The sequence below is a fragment of the Periplaneta americana genome, chromosome 14 (genome assembly GCF_040183065.1).
Source record: "Periplaneta americana isolate PAMFEO1 chromosome 14, P.americana_PAMFEO1_priV1, whole genome shotgun sequence".
Taxonomy (NCBI): Eukaryota; Metazoa; Arthropoda; class Insecta; order Blattodea; family Blattidae; genus Periplaneta; species Periplaneta americana.
This window is the reverse complement of record NC_091130.1, coordinates 71950587-71974119: the sequence shown is the minus strand read 5'-3', so window position 1 is coordinate 71974119 and position 23533 is coordinate 71950587. Positions and strand designations below refer to the sequence as shown.

General features: G+C 35.5%; 1 protein-coding gene across 1 annotated transcript in view; it reads right to left on the bottom strand.

Moving 5' to 3' along the window:
• Positions 1-23079, bottom strand: part of LOC138713450 (trypsin alpha-like) — a 40783-nt gene extending 17704 nt beyond the window's left edge. Inside the window, exons 1-4 of the mRNA XM_069845559.1 lie at positions 23020-23079; positions 18561-18649; positions 7505-7596; positions 1950-2091 (exon numbers count right to left, since the gene is read on the bottom strand). Coding sequence (XP_069701660.1) covers positions 1950-2091; positions 7505-7596; positions 18561-18649; positions 23020-23068 — 372 coding nt within the window. The 5' untranslated portion in view covers positions 23069-23079. The remainder of the gene's footprint in view (positions 1-1949; positions 2092-7504; positions 7597-18560; positions 18650-23019) is intronic.
• Between the last annotated feature and the right edge of the window lie 454 nt (positions 23080-23533).

Below are 23533 nucleotides of genomic sequence, written 5' to 3'. Positions count from 1 at the left end.
GTAAGACTGTTTCTTTTTGCTAGATTCTTCAGGTGATTGTGTCAAAAGAGTTTAAGTTTAGATTTGTGTTCGGCATCTGTCTTATGTAACATTAATTGTATATGCTGAATTAAACGGGACTTTTTAACACTCGAAACCAAAAAGAAGAATCCTCTATAGAGTGCAGATAGCAAATTATTTGATAATTAATTCAGATAATTTTAAATTAATATAATCTCTTGATACATGCTTACATCATTAGGCCTATTAGGCCTAACGCCTAATGCCGTGAAAAGAACGCCGTAACTCTGAAATAAAATCAAGAACAAATAAAAGATAACAATTAACGACCTTGTTGTATGTTTGGCACAATATAATTTTCCCATCTGTCGAAAACTTCGGAAAGTCTTGAAGCCACTGCCTTATACGGTTTGGTTTGAAACTCGCTACTTTTGGCATTGTCATCACTGCACTGACATTAAAACTGAGGTAAACTAAAGAAAAGACGTTGGATATTGAATTTCGAAATCCTTAGCCAATTTCAGTTACCAAATTGTTGGTTGCGGTTGGTTGTGCCCATTGTTGTCAGTAAAGCTAGCCAGTTCTGTCAATAAGAAGCGCTCTTCCACAGAGAGAGAGAGAGAGAGAGAGAGAGAGGGAGAGAGAGAGAGAGAGATGGAAGAATTGAAAAGTCTTTGTTGTTTTTAGAACGTAGAACGTCGATTTTTTAAAATAGTACTTCACAAAGAGGGGAAAAAATAATATAAAATTTCGCTGTCTATTTTTAAATTGAAAAAAAATTAGCAAAAACATCAAAATAGGCTGTTTTAGGCACTCTCATAAAGCATAAATGTTCATGAAACGTGTAAGTACAAAGTACCAAAGCCATACATTATCAATAGAAAAATAGTTTTTTTCCGAAAGATCTTCGGTCTTGACTAATAAGTATTATCGCCGTGGTCTCATGCTTAACATTCCGGCAGGTCTTTGAAATTTAATTGTATTATTGTTTTCAATTTCTTATGTCGCCGCTCCAATCACTCGCCTCAATTTCAATATTGCAACCAATAAGCTGGTTCCATTATTAAATTACAACTACTTATCTAATCCACGTGGACTAAAACCGAGGTTGCAATGTCTTATGCTGAGGACGAACATTAAAGTATGTGATTAAAAATTATTATTAAAGAGTTATTATTAAGAGTTAAAATTGTCAACGTAGTCATAATTATATGAAATAATAATAATAATAATAATAATAATAATAATAATAATAATAATAATAATAATAATGACCATTTAACAATATAACAAACTAGTGCATATTCTTATCGAGGAACTACGACGTGACAACGTGACGCTTAGAGTGAAACCTACAGAGCAACAATCGGTCGGCAAAATTATTTTAAAAGCACTCCGCACGTTATTGTATGATGCCGACATGTTAAGTATGAGGCCGCGGCGATAATAACAACAAATTCTTAAACGATTATTGAGATGTAGGCTACATAAGTTAGTTAATTTGCTTGCCTATTGTTGAGAGTACAGTAAATTTTAAAATAATAACAAACCAATTTTAACAGAATTACCGTAAATGATCAAGACTCTATTGTCTAAATCTATTATTAAACGTTTGTATTTAATACAATTTCACAACTTTTCATTAGACTTAATATGGACTGTATTTAGTTCTGTTTAATATTTTAGAATATAACAAATATATTGAACTTTATTATAATATACCAAACTCTAAAATATGAGAAAAATTAGAAAATAAAAATAGCATTTTTCATCTCTACACACAGAAATACACAAGGGCCATATAAAATATAACCTATCTCAGCTTCATAAATATATGTGTACTTACATTGAAATACATTCTGTGTCTATGAAACTCATATATTTACATATTATTGTAGCATACATTTAATACTGGACTACAGTACGTAACAATATAAATATGTGCTTACCTTCACCAATGCTACATCGAAACTAGTTCTGTTATAAATCCTATACTGTGGATGCACCCTTATACCCGACACGTCTCTAAAAATAGCGTTGTTATCTTCCCAAATGTAGAACCCAGCCTTTACAGTGATTTCATCACGGGTCCTTAAAAAAGAAAGAATTATTATTATTATTATTATTATTATTATTATTATTGTTATTATTATTATTATTGTTATTATTATTATTATTATTATTATTATTATTATTATTATTATTCAAAACATGGTAATAACATATAATTGCTATAACACTTAATACTTCATTACAAGATGAGCAACTTAAAACGGTCCGGTCCAGCTACCTGTCCTGACTATTATGTCTGCTAGTCTTTGCTGCACTACGATCGGTGCACAGGAAGCTCACATCCAACATAATATTTTGAAGAGTAAACATGTCCAATTCTAATGTGAGTAAAAAAAAGGAGTTTTTCTTCCCCCATAACATTTCCTGGTATGACTATACAGCCGGCCAGTTTTAAATTGCTCATTCTACAAGTTTCATGAACTTCGAAAGAATTGTGTTCTTCTTACGTTGTAAGTGATAATCCTATTTGTGGTTTATTTCTTGAATTACCGCTGAAGAAGCAGAACTAATTTAAATTATTTTATTTTATTTCACAAAGACCGAAACAAGCTTTCGTGCTCCACATTGCACATAGTCTTTTCTTATAATCCCATGACGTAAGACGTCTAAGTTTTCTAGAAATACTTGTGCGATTTACGTAGCTGTAGGCCTACCTATTTTTTGTTTCAGAAATTCATAATAAATATTATTCGTACTGTAATATATTTTAATTTTGTAATCTACAACATGAATCATAAGTAATGTCATTAATTCTCGTGGATGATTCCTTCAGCAAAGAGCACCAAAAAATTACAAATACCATTTTTCTTTATTTTGAATAGTTTTCCAGAAAAATGTGCATTTTAAAATACATCAATTACAAGATCGTGCAACGCTGTCTAATCAGCAGGGAGTGCACATAAAGTTATGTTTGTTATGTTGCTCTGAACAACACCTTATATGACTTGTTATGAACAGGGAAATTGAAGTTCATTGCCACTTACATTGTTTTTAAACTCAGATGATATATCGTTTAATTTTTGTGTTTAAACTGTAATAGAGAGCGGAAAATGAACACTGCTCATTTCACGTCAAATAATATATTGTAAAATTTAAAATAAACAACCTAATTTAGTTAAATGTTCAGGAAACGCAGGCAATAAAATATGCTTATTTCAAATTAAATTGAAAGGATTCTACTCTGTCATTTCAATTGAATATTCTAGAGAAAGCTTCTGTCACGTTATGAGAACAAAATTTTAAAACGTTTAAAACTCCAAAGGAAATAATAAAAATACGACATGCTTATTTTACGTAAAACGAAATAAATGAAATATGTTAATTTTAAATTCGACTTAATTTTAATTAAATACTCGGTGAACACAGACAACAAAAAAGCTTATTTTACTTTATACAAATCTAATTAATGATTAAAAAATCTCCGTTTGTCGTACGAGAAACATTTTCTTCAGCCTCTCTCCCTCCCAATTTAATTTTTACAGTAGTAACCGGTAAACTTTATACAAGAAATCAAATTTTACTTAAAGCAATTTTACTGTGTTATGTTTATATTTCTTATTGTCTCATCCATCTCTTGCATTACGCGAGTTGCATCTGTCCAGACAATAACCTTTAGAGGGTTGTCAGAGTGTATCAAGTTTTAAAATTCCTTTCCAGAACGAAAAGTTACATTCATTGGGATTAAATTTCTGTACATTTGAAGGAAAAAACTACAGTTCTCTCAATCAGTTATCATTAGACTTCGTTGAATTGCCACACGCAGCATGCAATCAGGTTGCCGATGTAGGGTAGTATAGAAGAGGTGAGCGACCGCCCGGTCTCGTAGTATAATCAGTTCATGTTAAGAATTGTGACCGGTCCAAATAGATAGAGCAGCTACAGCTAATGTATACCTATGTAAGCAAATGCTTTTGCATTACTGTGGTCGGAATAGTCAAAGCTTAACATTTGTTCAGTGCAGACACGAATTCAATCAAACATACTACAATGAGAGTGTTGCTGTTCCAAATAATTTCCCCTGGAATACCCTTATCCCCGCAGCCATTCTTGACCCGTTGGGGAACGTGGTTGGATGCTGTTAATTATTATACAGAACATTACGGCAAAATAATGGAGGTAATTGATGCATTGGATTGCACAGACAGTTCCGCTGTTGCAGCTGTAAAATCATTGCCTTCTAAACAGCTATTGGAAGATATTATGTTCATTGATTCTAATTTTAAAATCGTGTCCAAAGTATCATCCTGTTAGATTCGTCTAAACTACAACTCCCAGAAGCCCTTAATATAGTGGATAAAGTATCACAAACCGTTATCCAAAATAACAATTCACTAATTTAAGAAAAAATGAAATGTAAGTTGAGAAATATTATTGCTAAAAATTCTGCCTATTCACAACTTCGTATTATAAATGATGTACTGTCGGGTCACGACAAGACTCTGAAGTTGGTGTACTAAAACGTAGTGACGTTCCGTTCTTCAAATATGTACGTATTACATGGTGTGATGTTGAACGTACTTTTTCCCAAAATAAAAATTGTTTAAGTGACCATCGGAGGAGGTTACTTTGCAGTCGCTCAAAATGTACGTAACTCTTCACTGCAATGCACATATTGAAGGATGATGTGAATATCTTAGAGGTAAATTTTAAGAGTTAATATATCTCACTATAAAATAATTGTATCTTTACATGTTTAGACATTTCCTGCTTCAATGATCATTCATTATATTTCTTGAATGCAGGATACAGGTTTTTTGCAACCGCAGTACACTGCTGAGTGTTTACATTAGAGACATACTCCATCATTTGCACGCACCCTTCTCATACAGTCTATACCGCGTGCGTAGTAAACCTTGCGATTCTCGTGGCAATTCCACGAAGTCTAGTTATCATAATACAATGCTCTCTTAAATTGACTGAGCATATCGGGAAATAATTCAATAGTTTTCCCAAAATACGCTATGAAATGTTTCATATAATTTTTCTTTTCTTGAAAAGGAAGTAAAAACGAGCAAAATTATATTAAACCTTTTTGTTTGAAATATCTCAAAGAATGACCTCTTGAAATTAATAAAATTACTTACGGTTAACCTTGTATAATCATAAAATCCTTCACATATAGTCTACTTTCCGTCTCCAATTTAATTGTTCAAACAGGTTGTGTACAGTACTATATTTTGTAGTTTCTTCACGGGTTTTAAAATTAATTTTATTAGAAAAATTTCGTAAATAATATACTGCGAATAACGCCTAAGTTATATATTTTAGATAAAGAAAATATTATAGGAACATTTCAATGAAATCATAATATTCCACAATACCATACAGACTGCATCATAAAGAAATTTTCTTTATACGGACCATCAAAGTTGATTCAGAAATATTTTTTTAATAATTACAAAGAAAAATGCCAAACATTTATTTTTGTTTGTAAGAAATGCAATGGGCTTATCTCACTCTGTGTATTAGTGACATATGTATAGAACGTATGGCGAATAATTTGAAATATTCGTGTTTCCGTCAGTAGTTTACCTTTATTACAATTGCATTATTTCTCTTTTATTCGTGCATGCATAATTCAGATTGTACAAATAATCTACGTACTTTGTTCAGGAAGCAGAACCAGAAAATAGATTATTCGTTAGAATGTCATATTCCATTATGCTCACAGAACTGTCCTAGGAAGCAATGCTACCGTAACTACAGCTGTGTTCACCATTTTTAATACACCTTAGGAAATGACCATTAAAGATCTGCATGACAAAAACAAAATAAAGGCATTGATCCTCTCCTGAACTCTTATATCTGACAGAAGGCATTACCTACATTAGAATGTGAAAATGAATTTTATGTTTATGATCCACTTAGAAACGAACTTAACATTGTATGGGATTTAAATTCCGATTCGTACGTGTGCTGCATCTCTTATATGGAAATTACTATTTGTCTCTTTTTTCTCTCTCTCTATCTTGTGCCAACGAGGGACCCGAAGGCTTGCACTGCAGTCTGAGACTTATTGTGCTTACCACTCCTATTCTGTGAATGATTGGGTAACCGAACGGGCGCGCTCTTGTACAAGTACAGCACGCCTCACAGTGAACTGAGCTCTGGATATGGTATGGATGATGATGATGATGATGATGATATGTGAATTAATGATTGCGAAATGAGTCCGAGGTCCAACGCCGAAAGTTACCCAGCAATTCTGCTTCAATTGGTTGAGGGAAAACCCCGGAAAACCTTCAACTAAGTAACTTGTCCCAACCAGGATTTGAACCTGGGCCCGCTCTTTTGACGGCCAGACACGCTAACCGTTACTTCACAGCGGTGGAAACTTCTATATGTCTTACTGTTTTCTGTTACTTTTAAATATAGAACTACTGAAAAATATGCATATGATAATTAAAACAGACTTCTATAATATGTATTTTACTTCAATAATAATGTTCGAAATGCCTGTTTTTATTCGGTTTCAACGTAAAGCAATACACCTTCTGATCCACCACTTTTAATACTGAATTAACTTCTGGCGCTCAGAAATATTAGGTTGCTGCGCCGAACACTTCATATTAAACTCAAGAAATGAATTGTTATGCACATGAAGAAAATTCTTGCATGGGTCAGTACTATTCCAATATCCAACTTTAGAATCGAAAGGATGTATGTTTTCGCTATTACACTTGCAACATAGTAGACCTAAATTAGTACACACTAGCACCATTTTAAGCAAAATATTATTACATAGACTATTAAAGGTTTTATTAATTTGTCCTAGAGAATAATATCTGTAATATGGACAATTAATATTTGGGAAGAAAAATTCGCTCCGGCGCCGGGGATCGAAATTTTCTCCTCAAATATTAATTATTACATGGGAGTTAAGGCATAATGAGATGTTTCACAGTCTGTAGCTTATTCAGTGGTTAAGTTTAATAATAATAATAATAATAATAATAATAATAATAATAATAATAATAATAATAATGAATGATGATGATATAAAATAGCTAATCATCTCAATGCCATGAAATAAGTTTTATACATTTTCACACGAGTCAATTTCCTAGAAATGTCATAAAAATAACATAGGGTAAATTAGGGTCAGTTGGACAGTCGGGCATGTTGGACACTTTGTACTTTAATGTGTTACCTCGCCACCTGTGGGGCACCACATTCTGCTATAAGTCAATGACGGAAGTAGCCACGAGTGAGGCTACTTCCGTCATTGACTTATAGCAGAATGTGGTGCCCATAGGTGGCGAGGTAACACGTTAAAGTACAAAGTGTCCAACATGCCCGACTGTCCAACTGACCCTAATTTACGCTACAACTTGAAGCATCATATTCAGAAAAGAGCATTTCTATCATGTGCTTAAAAACTTTAGTCGACGTTAGATTACATTAATTTTCAGCAGAGATTTACACTACTCACACGTTTATAACACAGTGACCAGCTGTCAAAATAAATTTTCTGGTAAGAATCGTACCAGTGCAAGATCTTCTTCCTTTATATAGAACAGCCACCTGTAAAATGAAACAATTTACATTTATGCCGCATAGATGCACACACACACACACACACACACACACACACACACACACACACACACACACTATACTTACTCACTTACAAACGGCTTTTAAGGAACCCGAAGGTTCATTGCCGCCCTCACATAAGCCCGCCAGCGGTCCCTATCCTGTGCAAGATTAATCCAGTCTCTATCATCATATCCCACCTCCCTCAAATCCATTTTAATATTATCTTCCCATCTACGTCTCGGCCTCCCTATAGGTCTTTTTCCCTCCGGTCTCCCAACTAACACTCTATGTGCATTTCTGGATTCGCCCATACGTGCTACATGCCCTGCCCATCTCAAACGTCTGGATTTAATGTTCCTAATTATGTCAGGTGAAGAATACAGTGCGTGCAATTCTGCGTTGTGTAACTTTCTCCATTCTCCTGTAATTTCATCCCGCTTAGCCCCAAATATTTTCCTAAGCACCTTATTCTCAAACACCCTTAACCTATGTTCCTCTCTCAGAGTGAGAGTCAAAGTTTCAGAACCATACAGAACCGGTAATATAACTGTTTTATAAATTCTAACTTTCAGATTTTTGGACAGCAGACTGGATGATAAGAGCTTCTCAACCGAATAATAACACGCATTTCCCATATTTATTCTGCGTTTAATTTCCTCCAGAGTGTCATTTATATTTGTTACTGTTGCTCCAAGATATTTTAATTTTTCCAACTCTTCGTAGGATAAATCTCCAATTTTTATATTTCCATTTCGTACAATATTCTGGTCACGAGACATAATCATATACTTTGTCTTTTCGGGATTTACTTCCAAACCTATCGCTTTACTTGCTTCAAGTAAAATTTCCGAGTTTTCCCTAATCGTTTGTGTATTTTCTCCTAACATATTCACGTCATCCGCATAGACAAGAAGCTGATGTAACCCGTTCAATTCCAAACCCTGCCTGTTATCCTGAACTTTCCTAATGGCATATTCTAAAGCGAAGTTAAAAAGTAAAGGTGATAGTGCATCTCTCTGCTTTAGCCCGCAGTGAATTGGAAAAGCATCAGATAGAAACTGACCCATACGGACTGTGCTGTATGTTTCACTGAGACACATTTTAATTAATCGAACTAGTTTCTTGGGAATACCAAATTCAATAAGAATATCATATAATACTTCCCTCTTAACCGAGTCATATGCCTTTTTGAAGTCTATCAATAACTGATGTACTGTACCACACACACACACACACACACACACACACACACACACACACTATATATATATATATATATATATATATATATATATTAGGGTGTCCCTTATTTTACGACTTCAATATTTTTGAACGCCCACCCTCCAATTTTGTTCGAATGACTCTAAAACATATCTACACAAAATTTTGTTGTGATTGAAGCTTTGTAATCAATGCCGACTGGAGCGCGAACTCGCATGAAGAACATGCCTGGACTTCTCACGCTGAGTCAAGCCTCGGCCTGTCAGTACGTGCAGTACAATCATCTGTTATTGATCGTGTCGCACGTATTTTCGAGTCGTTACTCTAACATGATGTCACATCAATTACGCAATGCCAGGAAACTTGTGTTTTTAATAGGTGATGTAAAACACCAAATAACTGGACACAAATTACCATAAAATAGCCAAGTGCTGGAAGTTTTATTTTATAACATACGGGAGGTAAAATTAACTCTTAATGAAAGTGCTCATCTTGTGGTTCTCGAGTGCGTCATATTTTGGGAGGAAGCAAGAATTCCGACAAGAGCTATTCAGCATTGTTCACAAAAACTTATTAATTTGCATTTGGAGTGGAGAAAATTGCAAAAAAAAAAAAAAAACGCAACGTGTGCAAACTTTTTAAGTGCCGTGAAGAGAAATTTATAAATAATTCGGACAATCTATTTGATATCGCACATGCCAATGCTCTGCAAACAATCAAGTTGGAAGAAGACATGATATTTTTACTTCAACAGCGAGAGCCAGGACGTAAAGTCTTCCTTGCAGGGGTTGACAGAAAACTCGCGGATAAAAAAACAAAGTGCGAGGCAAAGAAAATTGGAAGAGAAAAGGCAAACGAGACAACAGTGTCCAGCATCTACTTCTACATCTTCTGTTGTACCTCCTTTTTCATCATCTTAAGATTCAGATAAGGCATTTCCAAGTTTAGATGAAATCGATGTTGGTCAGTTTTTAGGAGAGATTTCTGAGAGTACATCAAAGCAGAATGCTACAAGGCGAGGTACCAAAAATTTTATCACTACAAAATCAATGGCTGCTTTGGATAGATGTCAGCTGAGTGTAAGAGATTCTGTATACATCCTTCAGGCGACAGCAGAGGCACTTGGCAACAATACTGAAGAGTTCCCTATTAATAAATCTTATAGTCATCGAGTCACACAGAAGATGGGAAGAAAAATAATTAAATCCATTTTAAAGAATGATAGCCCTGCAATTCTTACTCTTCATTGGGATGGTAAACTGTTACCCGCATTAAATGTCAGAGACTCAAAAGAAGAAAGGCTTCCAATCGTTGTTTCATTTGGGGACAGTTAGCAGCTCATCGGCGTTCCATAATTACAGAATAGTTCTGGTAAAGAGCAAGCGAATGCTGTTTGGAATGCATTAACATACTGAGTATTGAAGACAATATACAAAGTCTCTGCAGCGACACAACTGCCTCAAACACTGGCCGTTTAAATGGGGCACGTGTCTTACTTGAACAAAAATTGGACAGGGAGTTGTATTCGTGTCGTCATCACATATATGACCTTATTTTACGATGTGTATTTGCATGTAAAGCAAGTGATGTAACAAGCAGTCCTGACATACCACTAAACATTTGAGGGAAAGCTGGAAAAGTGTCAATGCCAATAATTTTAAAAGTGGCAGAAAGAATGTAGACGTTTTTTCAATGAGTCGGAAATTAAGGAGATCTTAGACTTTTATGACAGTGAATCAGATAAACCAACACTGAGAAGCGATTACCGGGAACTCGTAGAGCTCTCTTTAATATTATTGGGAAGAGACCATGAAAAAAAAAAAAAAAAACTAGAAATATGCCCTCCTGGGGCGATGCAACAAGCAAGATGGCAAGAGCAATATATTGCTTCAAAATGTTTCTGTTAACATCTCAACTTAAAATATACATTAAAGATAAAAATACCTTAAGGGATCCCTCTCAGTTCATGGTAACTATTTATGTCAAACCGTGGTTTCAGTGTAGTGCATCTGTAAAACCTCCTTGTCAAGATCTCTGCTTCTTAAAAATTCTAAAATCATATAAAAGAATAAATTTCACAACTTCAAAAGCAGCTGTAAAGAAATTTAGTCACCATATGTGGTATTTATCAGAAGAGTTGTCTGTCCTATCGCTCCTTGATGATGAAGTAGATGTACTACTCAAAGTCAAAATAGTAGCAAAATTTGAATAGAGAGAACTACACATGGAAAAAATATGTATTCCTGTTTGTGGAGAATTGGATGGGCAAATATTTGTAAGTTTAATTTTATTCTGATTACAATTCTTTATTCTTTTAATTCGTTAATTTACATCTCCTAATTCAATCTTATCTACATTTCAGAGAAAACAATAGCCGACTTTGTGTCAACCAAGAACAGACTTTTCTGTACTTTTGCCTGAAGATGGACACTAATTTTATTCAAGAAAGTCCTTCGACATGGACGAGCAACACTTAATATTTAGAAGCTGAAAGGATAGTTAATGTGTTAAAAGCTGTGGAATGTCTCTCCTGAGAGGGATGTTAAATTAATGCACGATTTTCATGGACTATTGCCTGTAGATGAAGAGCAAAAGCAATTTGTGTTGCGTTATGTTCAAGAACATCGTATACTGTAACATGATATCAAGAAAAAACATTGGAAAGGAAGTATAGACAAGAATCCTAAAAATCATAATGCACTCTAAAGAGCAAAAATGTGTTCAATTTTATTAAAAAAATATATATTATACATTCATCAATAGCCTTTACTCTGACTTCAAAATACAAGACCTTGAATTCCTAACATTCAAATCTGGCGTTCGAGTCGGCATGGCTTAATGTTGTTCTATTGAGGTGAAATTTTTTTTTGAGTAAATCTGACCAAATGTAAAATATTTACGAGATGGGCGCAAAAATCTTCGACGTTATTCTTTTTTTGATAGAATAAGGGGCACCCTAATAGGGGAGAGTAGCCATCGATGGACCGTTGTCATATTCTTGGTCATATTGACTGTATGTGCGTGAAACGTCACCTCAAGGCTTCCTCCTCGCATATGTCACTGCTTAGTTGTCTTTGGTGGCGGGAGCAAACACATAGACTGAACAAGAAACTCAGAAATGTTATTTCTTATTTTTACTGTAATTTTAAAGTAAATTTAAGCACAGAGTACATTGACTAAATGTCATTAAATTATGAAATGACATATATAGCTGGAAGCAGTATTCTGTCTGCTTCTTTTTTAGTTGTCTATTCATAAATTTTGTATAACATCTTCAGCGCTTTTGAAATGTGATTAGAAAATGGCGAAGTCGCTATGGATGGACCAGCTGGAATTCCCATGAATGGACTACATTTTAAAATGGATCATTCGTGGAAATCAATTCCAGTAGAAATGAACTTGACAGTTTCATCCCATCTCACCCTTTCGATTCCGCTTTCGTCCAACCTCTCCTAGCAAGGTGATTGAAAAAACCAAGAAATGCTTAGAAGAGTATCCTATGGACATGGGACTGAAAGTAAACTATAAAAATCAGCATGGTTTTAGGCAAGGGATATGCTAAAGCAGGGTAATTATTCACAGCTATGAGTTCATTTCGTACCTTCGTACAGCAAGAGTTTGCCCTGTGAATAGAGACATTTTTCAAGATCATCACTTTGCTCCTTCACTGGATTTCACAATTGAAGTCGACGCCGTTTCTTATCTCAGTTACAGACTTAATACATTCATCATTATTTACGTGAATTGTCATGATGCCACATCTAGCTGAGATAACACAGATTCTAATCTCGCTCTCTCCTTGATACCAGGCTGCAGCCCATGTGTTGAGAAGCCAGAGACCACAGCAGAGAGCTATTAAATTAACGGCCTCATCTTACGAGAGAGCTCTTGAAGAAGCTGAACTTGGGTCTAAGACTAAGATAGGGTCAACCTCAAAAAGGGATGTTATCCACCACTGGAGAAGAAAATTAAATAAGCAAGCCCAAAAAGAAGACAATGAAGAAACCGTCAGAACGCAATCAAAATCAACTCCTGGTTTTGTTTAATGTGTGAAGAAACCATCGAGAAATATATGATTCAGTGTATGTCTTGCAGGAAATGAGTACGGTTAATGAAACTTGTGCAAATGTTAGACGGAGTCAAAAGAAATGCTTTGCATGCCATGTGTGTCTTGAAAAGGATGTACTGTTTGATCTACACTATAAGAATAATCTCGAACTCGAGAAAATAATTTTATATGCATCATTACGTTGCTGTCCCGTAATTTAAAGATGTTTGCTAAAATTTTTAGGTACAAATCAACTCATTTGAAGCAGCTTAGAACTTCAAAATAGTAAAATGACAAGGACTGTATTTTTCATGGTTTCAGTTTCAAACTACGATTACAATTGGTTTAAAAGTAAGTTCAAAATCAATTAATCGAATGTATGTTTTTTCATTGGTATGATTTGTCATTTGTAGACATTATTTTGAGATATTTTTAATTTTTTTTTTCTTTTGGTCCATTCTTGGGAACTTGGTGGTCCATTCATAGAGACTTGTCGTCTTCAATGGACCAATAGCCGAATTTTTAATGAGCTATTTTTTAAACAGATAAAATAAGATGTAGCCCTAAATTTTATTTTATCACTCCTTATTAGTAAAGTAATTGTTCAAGCTTAAAAACTGAATTTTTTAAAGCATTGATTTTGTCAGATATAATAAGAAATCGTTAGGTGTTCCATTGATGGCAACCTTACCATATATATATATATATATATTACACAGAATATCCGCCCTCATATGTGATAATTACCGTCATTGTTCCAGGTAAACGAAAATGGAGTGTGCTGTTGATGAGAAAGATGTAACGTTTACTGTGCTGGATAAGTTTGAACTGATGGTTTTTTATCTGAGGACTCTCCCAGCGTAAAACATGTGATGAATTTCACCATCGTCATTCAGACAAAACGAAATTGAATGGCTCCCATAGTCCTTCAAAGGTTACAAGCCCATGTTCAATTGCGGATCTCTTACAAACATTCGCGCTGCAGACCGTCCTATCACACCAGAAATGTGCAATATGCAAAAAAGTTTTCATGCTCGTATCTATTTCGGCAAGGCTCATGAGGGGCATCAATCTGAATGTCTGTTGCTGCAATACTTTCCTTTTGCAATGGAACGGAAATTTACACTATAATAACTATGTTCCATCTATGAGACCGGAGATTTGTGACATCCGCTATACATGACTACAAAAGTAAGACTTTTTCACATAAAATTACAATAGTGTTCACATTAGTTCAGGAACTATTCTATCACATGTGTCGTTCATACTTTATTCTGAATTTATTTCTTCCTTGGGTTAAAGCAAAATTTTCTCCTCGTCATAACTTCAGTCGGAATCAGTCTATTATAAAAACTTTAATTCTTTCATTACCGTCTTTTAGTTCTGTTAGCAACTAGCAGTAGAAAACTTATGAATTATCTGTGAATTGGCAAAATAAATAGGAAATAGTACCGGGAAAATCATTTAGCAACCCCTGAAGTTTTTTTAATCAGGTGCAAGATGAATGTGACTGAAGGGATCATAAGACGAGTCTATAACTTTGTTCCCAACATCTCCAGTGCTACAACCAAGAGGGTGGCGAGTTCTTGGGAGACATTGGGAGAAACAATGAGATTCTGGCATGCCAGTAAATTCCTGATACAAAGATTGCTTGAAAGCAATAGAAATATTAGATTCGTCACCATTAAAAAAATTTCTTATAAAAAGGTAATGGCGGTAATGCCCATGGTATTTGGGAACGTGGAAGACCGATATTAATCGATTTATTTTCTCTTATAACAATGAATAATAAGTGTAGAACATTATTACATAACACTCTTTTGAGATAAACATCGAAAGAAGGCATAAGTTTGAGAAGACGTTGAAGACTGCTTAAAGGCACCATAACGTTAATTCTTTTTACACAAAAATCACGCAAGATACTTTACTGATTGTTGCTGGAATTGGTATCACATGCATCAGACATATCCCAGCGAGGCCGATTATAAGCTGTTGTTCTTTAATTGATTTGTTTTATGAATTCCGATTGTTACCTAGCGTCTGAGTGAAATGAAGGTGATAATATCTGCGAAATGACTCCAGGGTCAGGTGCGAAAGTTATCCAGCATTTGCTGTTGCAAACATGAAATTAAATTAATCCATTTTGTTCGGTGTAAACTGTTAATGTACCTTTACGTTCAGTGTAAGTTATATCCATGATTAATAGAAGCGATGGTAAAACAGTATTATCTAACTATACTTTCAATTTCAGAGGTTATTTAGTATCTAAATTCAACATGAGGGAGAAATAATAGACACGTTTCTAATAGGGCATTCTATTAGGGACAGGATTTTTTTACTCTATGACTATGTGTTCACAGATTTACTTCCTCCCCTTAATAAGGTCTCTAAAGATTGTTTCGCTTTCAAGAGCTCATCTTCCATATTATACAGTGAATAATACGCTATGAAATGCAAATTTCATTATGAAATTCATTAATCTAAAACGTTTTGTCATTGACCACTTTCATTATTAAAGACCCTGTCAACTTAAAAAAAAAATGTGGTACTCAAAAGTTTTGTTAAGAGAAATATAACAGTGAAAACCGCAAGTTTCTACGACACCCGTTCTCTCGAAACTGCATGTATAATGAATTAGTGTTACACCAGCTGTAGTCGTGACGTCACATCTCCAAGGACGAGTAGTTCACTGCGATTTTTCCTTAGAGCTTCTCTCAGTGTTTCCTACGGTGAAACAACTAGTGTCTTATTATTTTATATATAAGTTTCTGTGCTATTGTATCGGAAATGCGCCATTGTTGTGTTTTTTGTGTTCAAGTACTACAAACATAGATCTTGGAATAAGTAATATTATTTCCTAATCGCCAAAGGTCACCGATCAGAATCAAAGCGAGGGAGAACTGAATAAATCGGCGTAATTTCGAATCCACTCGGAATTCCGTCGTTTGTTCTGAACAGTTCACTGCAGAATATTTTGAAATTACATCCCGGCTTAGAAATTAACTTCTGCGTATCAAAACAAGTAGACCGGTTTAAAAAAGTGCAATCCCTTCCTTAAAATTGAAACCGGGTGAAATTAACGAACGTCATCAAAGTCAGTGAAAGACTGGTGCATATGTATGGAAGAAGATGATAAAACAAGCAATAGATGAGTCATTTACAAGTTCATACAGCGAACTTTGTGAGGCAGTGTAAGAGGAAGCAGAAACCAGTGAAATCCAAGAACAAACCAGTGATGATGCCAATTTAAACACATACAAATTGCGGATGAAGTAGTTTTGCAATGTGAGCTGAGGAGTGAAATGTTCAGGGGTATTTCAAACTGTGAAGCGTCTGAAAGTGACTAGGTAAATGATGTGGAGCTGTCTTTCTGTGAAACGACTTGTAGCAGTAGTGACGAGTGCACTGACTCTAGGAGAAAAGGTTTTACCGAAATATAACAATTTAAAATTGAACAAGAGTGTTATATTTTTTTATTGTGTGCGAATGTTTACTACTCTGGTCACCTTTTGTCCAATATCCAATAAAAATTTCGATGTGTATATTGATAGAAATTTATCAGTTAAAACTTTGAATTTGTTTTTAAACAATGCAGGTTATAATAGGATTTTGAAATTGATTTTTTTTTTTTTTATCGAGTTATCACAAACATTGAAACAATCATAAATGGCCACAATATGTTTATTGGAAATAAAGTTATTAAAACTTTATAAAAGGAAGAAAAAAATTGATAGATCATGAAAAAATGTAAAAATTAAGATTTCTTTCTGATGATCTGAGTGTTGGTTGCAAAATATAATAAATTGTGGTGAATTTTAAAAATTAAAAACAATTTCTGATTAATCAAAATACAAAATTTCAATTCTGTCAGCACTTTGAAAGTTTCTGTAATACTCATTGGCAGGGTCGGGGTATTCCCAACGAATTTCTTTTATTACACATGAAGGTATGACTTTTCTGTTTCCTCTTCCGAGGGATTTCCAAGAATTAATCCATTAAACAAACTGTTTGTAAGCTACATAGCGTATGTTCCGTAACTCTTCCCTTTCAAAATTAGACTCCGCCCTCACAATCATAACATGCCTAGCAGTATTCAACGTGTTTCTGTTTAGTACAACACCGTGAAATGCAATGTGAAATGTAATACACTCAGTACTTCTCCTTACGTCTCTTATCATTATATTTTCACAGCAATAGAAACACTCTTGATGAGTTGCTGAAGAAACATTCACCACAGAAACACCAGTCCGTGGTTCCTAGCCGGTCTGTATTCTCACTGCTTTCTTCCCGTCTTCTTACAATTTCACCTTTCCTGGTCTCAAATTGATATGGCTGATTCCAGCAATGATTCATGGCAATAACTATTTCATATAAGACACGACACCGGACACCAGAAACTTACACTAATGATAGGAAGAGACTGACGCGGGAAGAAGCTTACAATTACCGCAAAGCCCACTTTCTGCTCGCCACAGTGGAATGTGACGTCACTTCTGCAAGTCCCGGAATTTTTAACTATGGATTGTCGCCGTTGCATTAATCGTACAACACTGGGGTTTTTACAGAAACTTATCTCTACATCTACTCTGTTAGAATCATTTCTACCTAAAAGTATATTTATAAAGTTGATATGTCCTTTAAGTTATACTAGATTTCGAATCTCCGAAGACTAGGGCAAGAGAACTTCGACTTCAAATAACCTGATCCACCAGGTTAGGGATTGTTACGAATGTATCAACGAAAGAAACCGAGCTGACCTCATGAAACTGCCCTGGATGGGTCATGTTCATATCTTGCGCATGGGCATTTGATTGGAAACGTGCTTTGCGAAGTTTGAGACCAAAACCAAGACAGAAATGGGAGTACGACGCAGAGGATGACCTAAGGGCAATGGAGGTGATGGGATAGAGACATTTAGCCGGAGAGTGGTCACAGTGGAAAAAATTGTTGAGAGGGCCAAAACCCGCCCTATATTTTACAGCCAAGAGAAAAAGACTTGATTTTGGAAATTATCAGCATGATTTTCACTATTTTATATCACATTGAAACAAAATGAGGGAAGCAATATATTTCCACACTTAGGTAAAATGTATGGCCATGTATATTATTTCCTTCAATAGAAGGTATCTTTTCAGTTATCAGAGACACCCTGAAGTACGACGGTCCCCAGCGGGCTTACTGTCATCCTCTGAGGAGTTTAGTGGTGAGAGGAATGCAGTTCCGACTAGCCTAGCGCGGTACTGGAGTGGGAGGGAACAGTGACAGTGACAGCCTGGAAGGAAGTACAATCATACTGAAAACATTTCACTCATATATAGAGTACCTAACACGTGCACACAGTCACACACTACTAGAACACACTACAGAACTGAAGACTGCATATTTTTGGACTATTAATACTTCCCACTGCGCTCGGCTCGGCTTGGCTGTAGCAACAAAAGAATCTACCTGCAACCCCCCCGCACCGATGATAAGAATACCTCAGGTCCCAGCGCTAAACTCGTCGGAGGAAGACAGTACATACGATCGTGACTTACCTTTGGCTATGGACACAGCTAACACAGGACTAATTTGGAATATGTTTCGTTTCGAGAACTAATGCCAGTCTTATCAGACGGATAGTTTAGAGAGAAAACTGCAAAAAATATACATAAAATAGAGTGATCCTTGCAGTGCTTACCACGAAAGGAAACTCATTTTCTGAAGCATTCCTTCCACCAATAATTTTTGGCTGTAGCTGACTTCCTACTTCATCCGTAGCACTGCCGTCTGGAAGTAAATTATTCATTTCTGAACAGATAAATAGGTTTAGCAAGTTGCGTTGATATTTAACTCGTCACACGTAATGTTAATTTCTAAATTTGAACAAACCCAGACATCTCGTTCAAGTTCCATGAGGAAAGTGGATCTCAATTTTGTTGGGACTATGTGTGTGTACTTTGTTTTGTCTTTACGAGATTTGTCCGGACAGTATCCATCCACCTGCCTAGGACAATGGTGTCTTATTCCACTTCAACGTACTCCCATTGGGACCTCCCACAGAATTCCCAAGGTTCATTCCACTTTTCAAAACAATCTGCAAAGACTTCTTTAGGGGTCCCCTTCAGCTGCCTCGTAATCCTCTCCAAGCTCTATATTCTTGCATTCTTCTACCTTTCAATGTCGATTTTAGCTTTGGAAAGAGCCAGAAATCGCGGGGTCAAACCAGAGCTATGGAACTTTCACCAAGTCAGAGGAAATGAAGATATGGCATTGTAGGCCTATGCGTAGAACTCTGCAGGGGCTCGGGTCAAGCCCGCGGGGCTAGGCCTGGTCCTGGCCCGGATCGGCCCGTGGGCCGGTTTCGTCTTGAATTTCGCTGATCCTTGTCGAACTCGGGCCGGGCTCAGGTCTTAAAGAAACATAAATATTTTTTTTCCCGCGAATTAGGTACTGTTTAAAAATAATACAAAGATTTTAATGTCCACCAGACACTCATTCAGAGTAGTAGACTCTCGGTATCGTAAGTTATTGTTTAGTTTGAGTTCGCATTTCGTAACTGCATTTGTCTGGTCTCTACTCTGTCATAGATACAGAGCATTGAGGGACTGGAAGATCACTTGTCTCATGCTCCTACTGGAGTGATGATCTCTGTTCCTGATTCCTGTGTCTCCTGGGCTCTGTTTTATCTTCTAGTCTGCTGACAGTAGCAAAACAAATGTAATTTTAAGTACGTAGCTCATTTTGTTTTTACGGATATATTTTGATTCTGTACTTCTACATGTCATTCTAAGCTAAACTCGGGATTCGGGTAGGACTCGGGTAATAACAATAAAGGTAATGTCGGGTTCGGGTCTGGTTCAGATCGAGCCGGGTCTAAGAATTTCGGCCCGTGCAGGCCTCTACTGTATAGACGAGTATGCTAGACATTTGTGGGTGAGACCAGAAAACTTTTAGTTTTTACATGGCGATAGTTGTAATAATTGTAATCATTATTATTATTATTATTATTATTATTATTATTATTATTATTATTATTATTATTATTATGGAAGTACACCTACATAAGAATATCCCTGTTGTTGCTAGCATCTTGCCGTTCAGTCCACCTCGCCAAGACTAATTGCAAGGTGTCAACTTGTCCCAGGTTACCGACATCTATTATTGAAGTAATGAGGAATGTGGTCTACTATCTTTCTCCTTCCAGATGGTCTCCACTGAAATATTATTTTACGCAGGCAGACGTTCTTCCAGTATCCGTACTACCCTCTAGGTCCTGAAATATAGTATACTATATTTCATACATGCATTTAGTTTCAAATTTTCCACTAGGTGGAATCGTTATCGATCATTTCTTTTCTGTGCTTGTTAAGCTCCTGATATCTCTTGGGACTTATAGAAAGCACAAGAAGATCTATTCTATCATTACAATGCGTGTTTCAATTATTTGTAAATGAAAATGGCAACCAGCAACTCAAGGTCAAGGCATCGTACGACATGCTTTCGAAGTACACAGTAAACGTTATATTTTAAGAGTAAAAAATATGATATAAGCTGTATATGTAGAGACCTGAAGTATAGTATATTATACCTGCATTTGTGCCCAAACTGTAACCTGCATAATATTTTCAGGATTTTTTCTCATGTAAGTGACTTTTTTTAAGTGTAGAATTATATTGAATTTCAAAAATAAAACAAAACATGTCTCAGGACCCAGCAGGATTTAATATGTCCAAACCAATTTAATTATCATTCTTCTTTTCTGCCCGTCACTGTCTCTTCCGCATTAATTCCTGTTCTTACTTCCTTATTAGCTTTCTTTTCCACCGTTGAAATTCCAGCACTTATCAATAGCCCATCTTCACAGCTATCAATGTGTTTGTTGTGTGGATATAAAGAGAAAAATTGTGACGGTGCCATGTATAGTTCCTGAGTAGTTCCGTCGGTAGAACATTTGTGTGCTAAGCTAAGGGTCCTGGGATCGATACCCGGCCCCGGAACAATTTTCCCTGGAAATTATTCTCACTGGAATTCTTGAGCTTTGTTGTATTCGTTGCTTTATCTGAGTTTTCTTCTATTCCATTTAGGTTGATGTATGTTCATGAACATAATATCTAATTGCTTGATAAACACCTCGACATCAATGAGAACTTCGACCCTATCGTGGCGACTCACTAACAGATATTCCAGGTTTTTTTTATGCAAAATGTCTATTTTAGAGGTAAAAAAGAGAACGAATGTAACGTTTTGACATGGAAGGTATACTCTGACTCACTCGCGGTTCGGTACCATGGAAATACAAGTGTAACATGAAGTTTGTGCCTCGTCAGTTTTTCACGTGATCCATGTCACTCCATTCTCTCCATATTTTGTGTCGTCCGTCTCGCTTCATAATCTGATTTTATTGGATACGCTTCTCTCATCCTGCTCTGATAGCATTTATTTAATACTTAAATCCATCCTTATCTAATATAAAAAATACATAGCAAAAATAAAGATGTTTGCAATCCAAGTGATTTCATACATCCCCTGTCGCTATTTTAGACTAATTCACATAATTTTGATATAATCTGTTCATCAGCGATTGAAGGATATGTGAATCTTGTGCTGAGCTTTGTAGACGATCAGATTGAGTTTATTGACTAGCCTAGGAAACTAAGTTGTTTTCCGATGGCGGTCACGATGTTGACGATGGTAATAGTGGTAGTGGTGGTCAGGGCCTGATTTACAATTTCAGAGGCCCCTTCTTTTCAAATATGACTAGGCCTGTGTATTTTATTTTAAATTCTGTCACCTTCACCTTTCAACAATTACTTAATTTTCTATTTTGAGGAGGATTAAAATAAAGTGATCTCATAAGTTGTCAGTTATTAAATGTAGCCACAAGACAGGGTCAGAGCTGATTGTATTGGTTGTAGTACCTGTGCCGTAGTTTAGGAGTTTTCAAGGAATGTTCATTTTTCCTAGATTCAGGTTTAGGCTTATGTAAAAAATACCTCGACTCTCCCCAGTTTAGCAGCTGTGGCGGATTGTTGTCTCCATGTGTAAACATCTTCATTAGCCTGTGTTAAAATATTTTTAACTTTTTGAAACTGGAGATTTCTGTGTGTACAGAGAGTTACTGTCATTAACACCTGAAGAAACATACTTGATCAGTGATTACCATTGTTTTTCCTGTTATTGATATTCAATATCTTTCCGTTTTCTTTTATAATAATAATAATAATAATAATAATAATAATAATAATAATAATAATAATAATTATTATTATTATTATTATTATTATTATTATTTATTTTAGCTGGCAGAGTTAAGGCCGTAAGGCCTTCTCTTCCACTCAACCAGCAAAAAGTGTATATGCATATGCATGAACTTACAAAGAATTCAACAATTTGATTTAGATGAGAGTTACATGTATACAAGAGTTATTTACGAATTAAGCAACAAAATACTATGAACTATTAATTAAACACTGAAATAAACTATGTAGCAGAATTAAACTAAAATACTGGCACCTAACTCAAAATTGCTTGGGATTCCATTTTTAATTTTGAATATTCCTCTTTAACATCACCATTACCCACCGATAATGGTGCTATATTAACAAAAAATTAGGTAACCTGCCAGAATCACAGCGCTAGTACTTGGTTTAGCATTTAATACAATGAGAACTGACAATGTTATTGACTTTGACTGCTGAATTCATTATTAATTGTTTAAATAGGCCTACTGTTACACTGTTACAATTGAATAATCTGTACAAAGTAGCCAACTTTTACAAGTTGAACACATTAAACTCTGCAACCACCTTATCACTCTAAACTTAAAATAATGAAGTGATTTTTATGCGTTTTCTAACATCATTAATTACGTAATTACCTATTTCGTCGATTCTGATTTCATTTGGCAGAGTTGTTGTCAATTTCATTTGCGTAATTCATTTAAAAAAGGCTTGTTCCTGGATTGTGAGGCCCCCAGAATCATGAGGCCCTGAGCAGAGGCTCCATAGTCTCCTGCCTCAATCAGGCCCTGGTGGTGGTGATAGTGATTGCGGTGGTGATGTATTTGCTTTCAAAGATAATAGACATAATTTCGTAATGCCGACACTTCAAGTACTGCTAAGATTACATTACATATTGCTTTTATCCTAAGTACATACCTGAGAATCCACAAACAGCAACCAGATACAAAATAGTAGATAGCAACATCGTTTTAAACATTACCGAATGTGAATGGAAATGCATATCTGTGGCGTTGGTTATTTATATAAGAGTTTGAAATACACGTAGGCCCCTAACTTGAATTATGATAGATATAAAATCTTTCTAATTGTGATTAACTACTTATTTCCATAATAAATATCAAGACATACATTTATAGTTTGAAATAACCAAAGAGATTATTTACAGTATATTTAATAAGGCACTTATTAATATTTTACACATGGTTGTAAATATATTATATTAGTGTCAGAAACATTACTTGTTTAACATGATCGCTGACGTAACTGTAGAGCTTGTCTACGAACAAACGGAACGCCTGCATGAAACCTGGATACGCCGCGAACCTTAGCACAGTGAAATCATGACATTGAGAATGCGCCTAGCAGGGGACAGTTCTAGGGTTCGTCCACTCCCTTGCAGTACACTGTTCAATGAACTTGGATTTGAAGT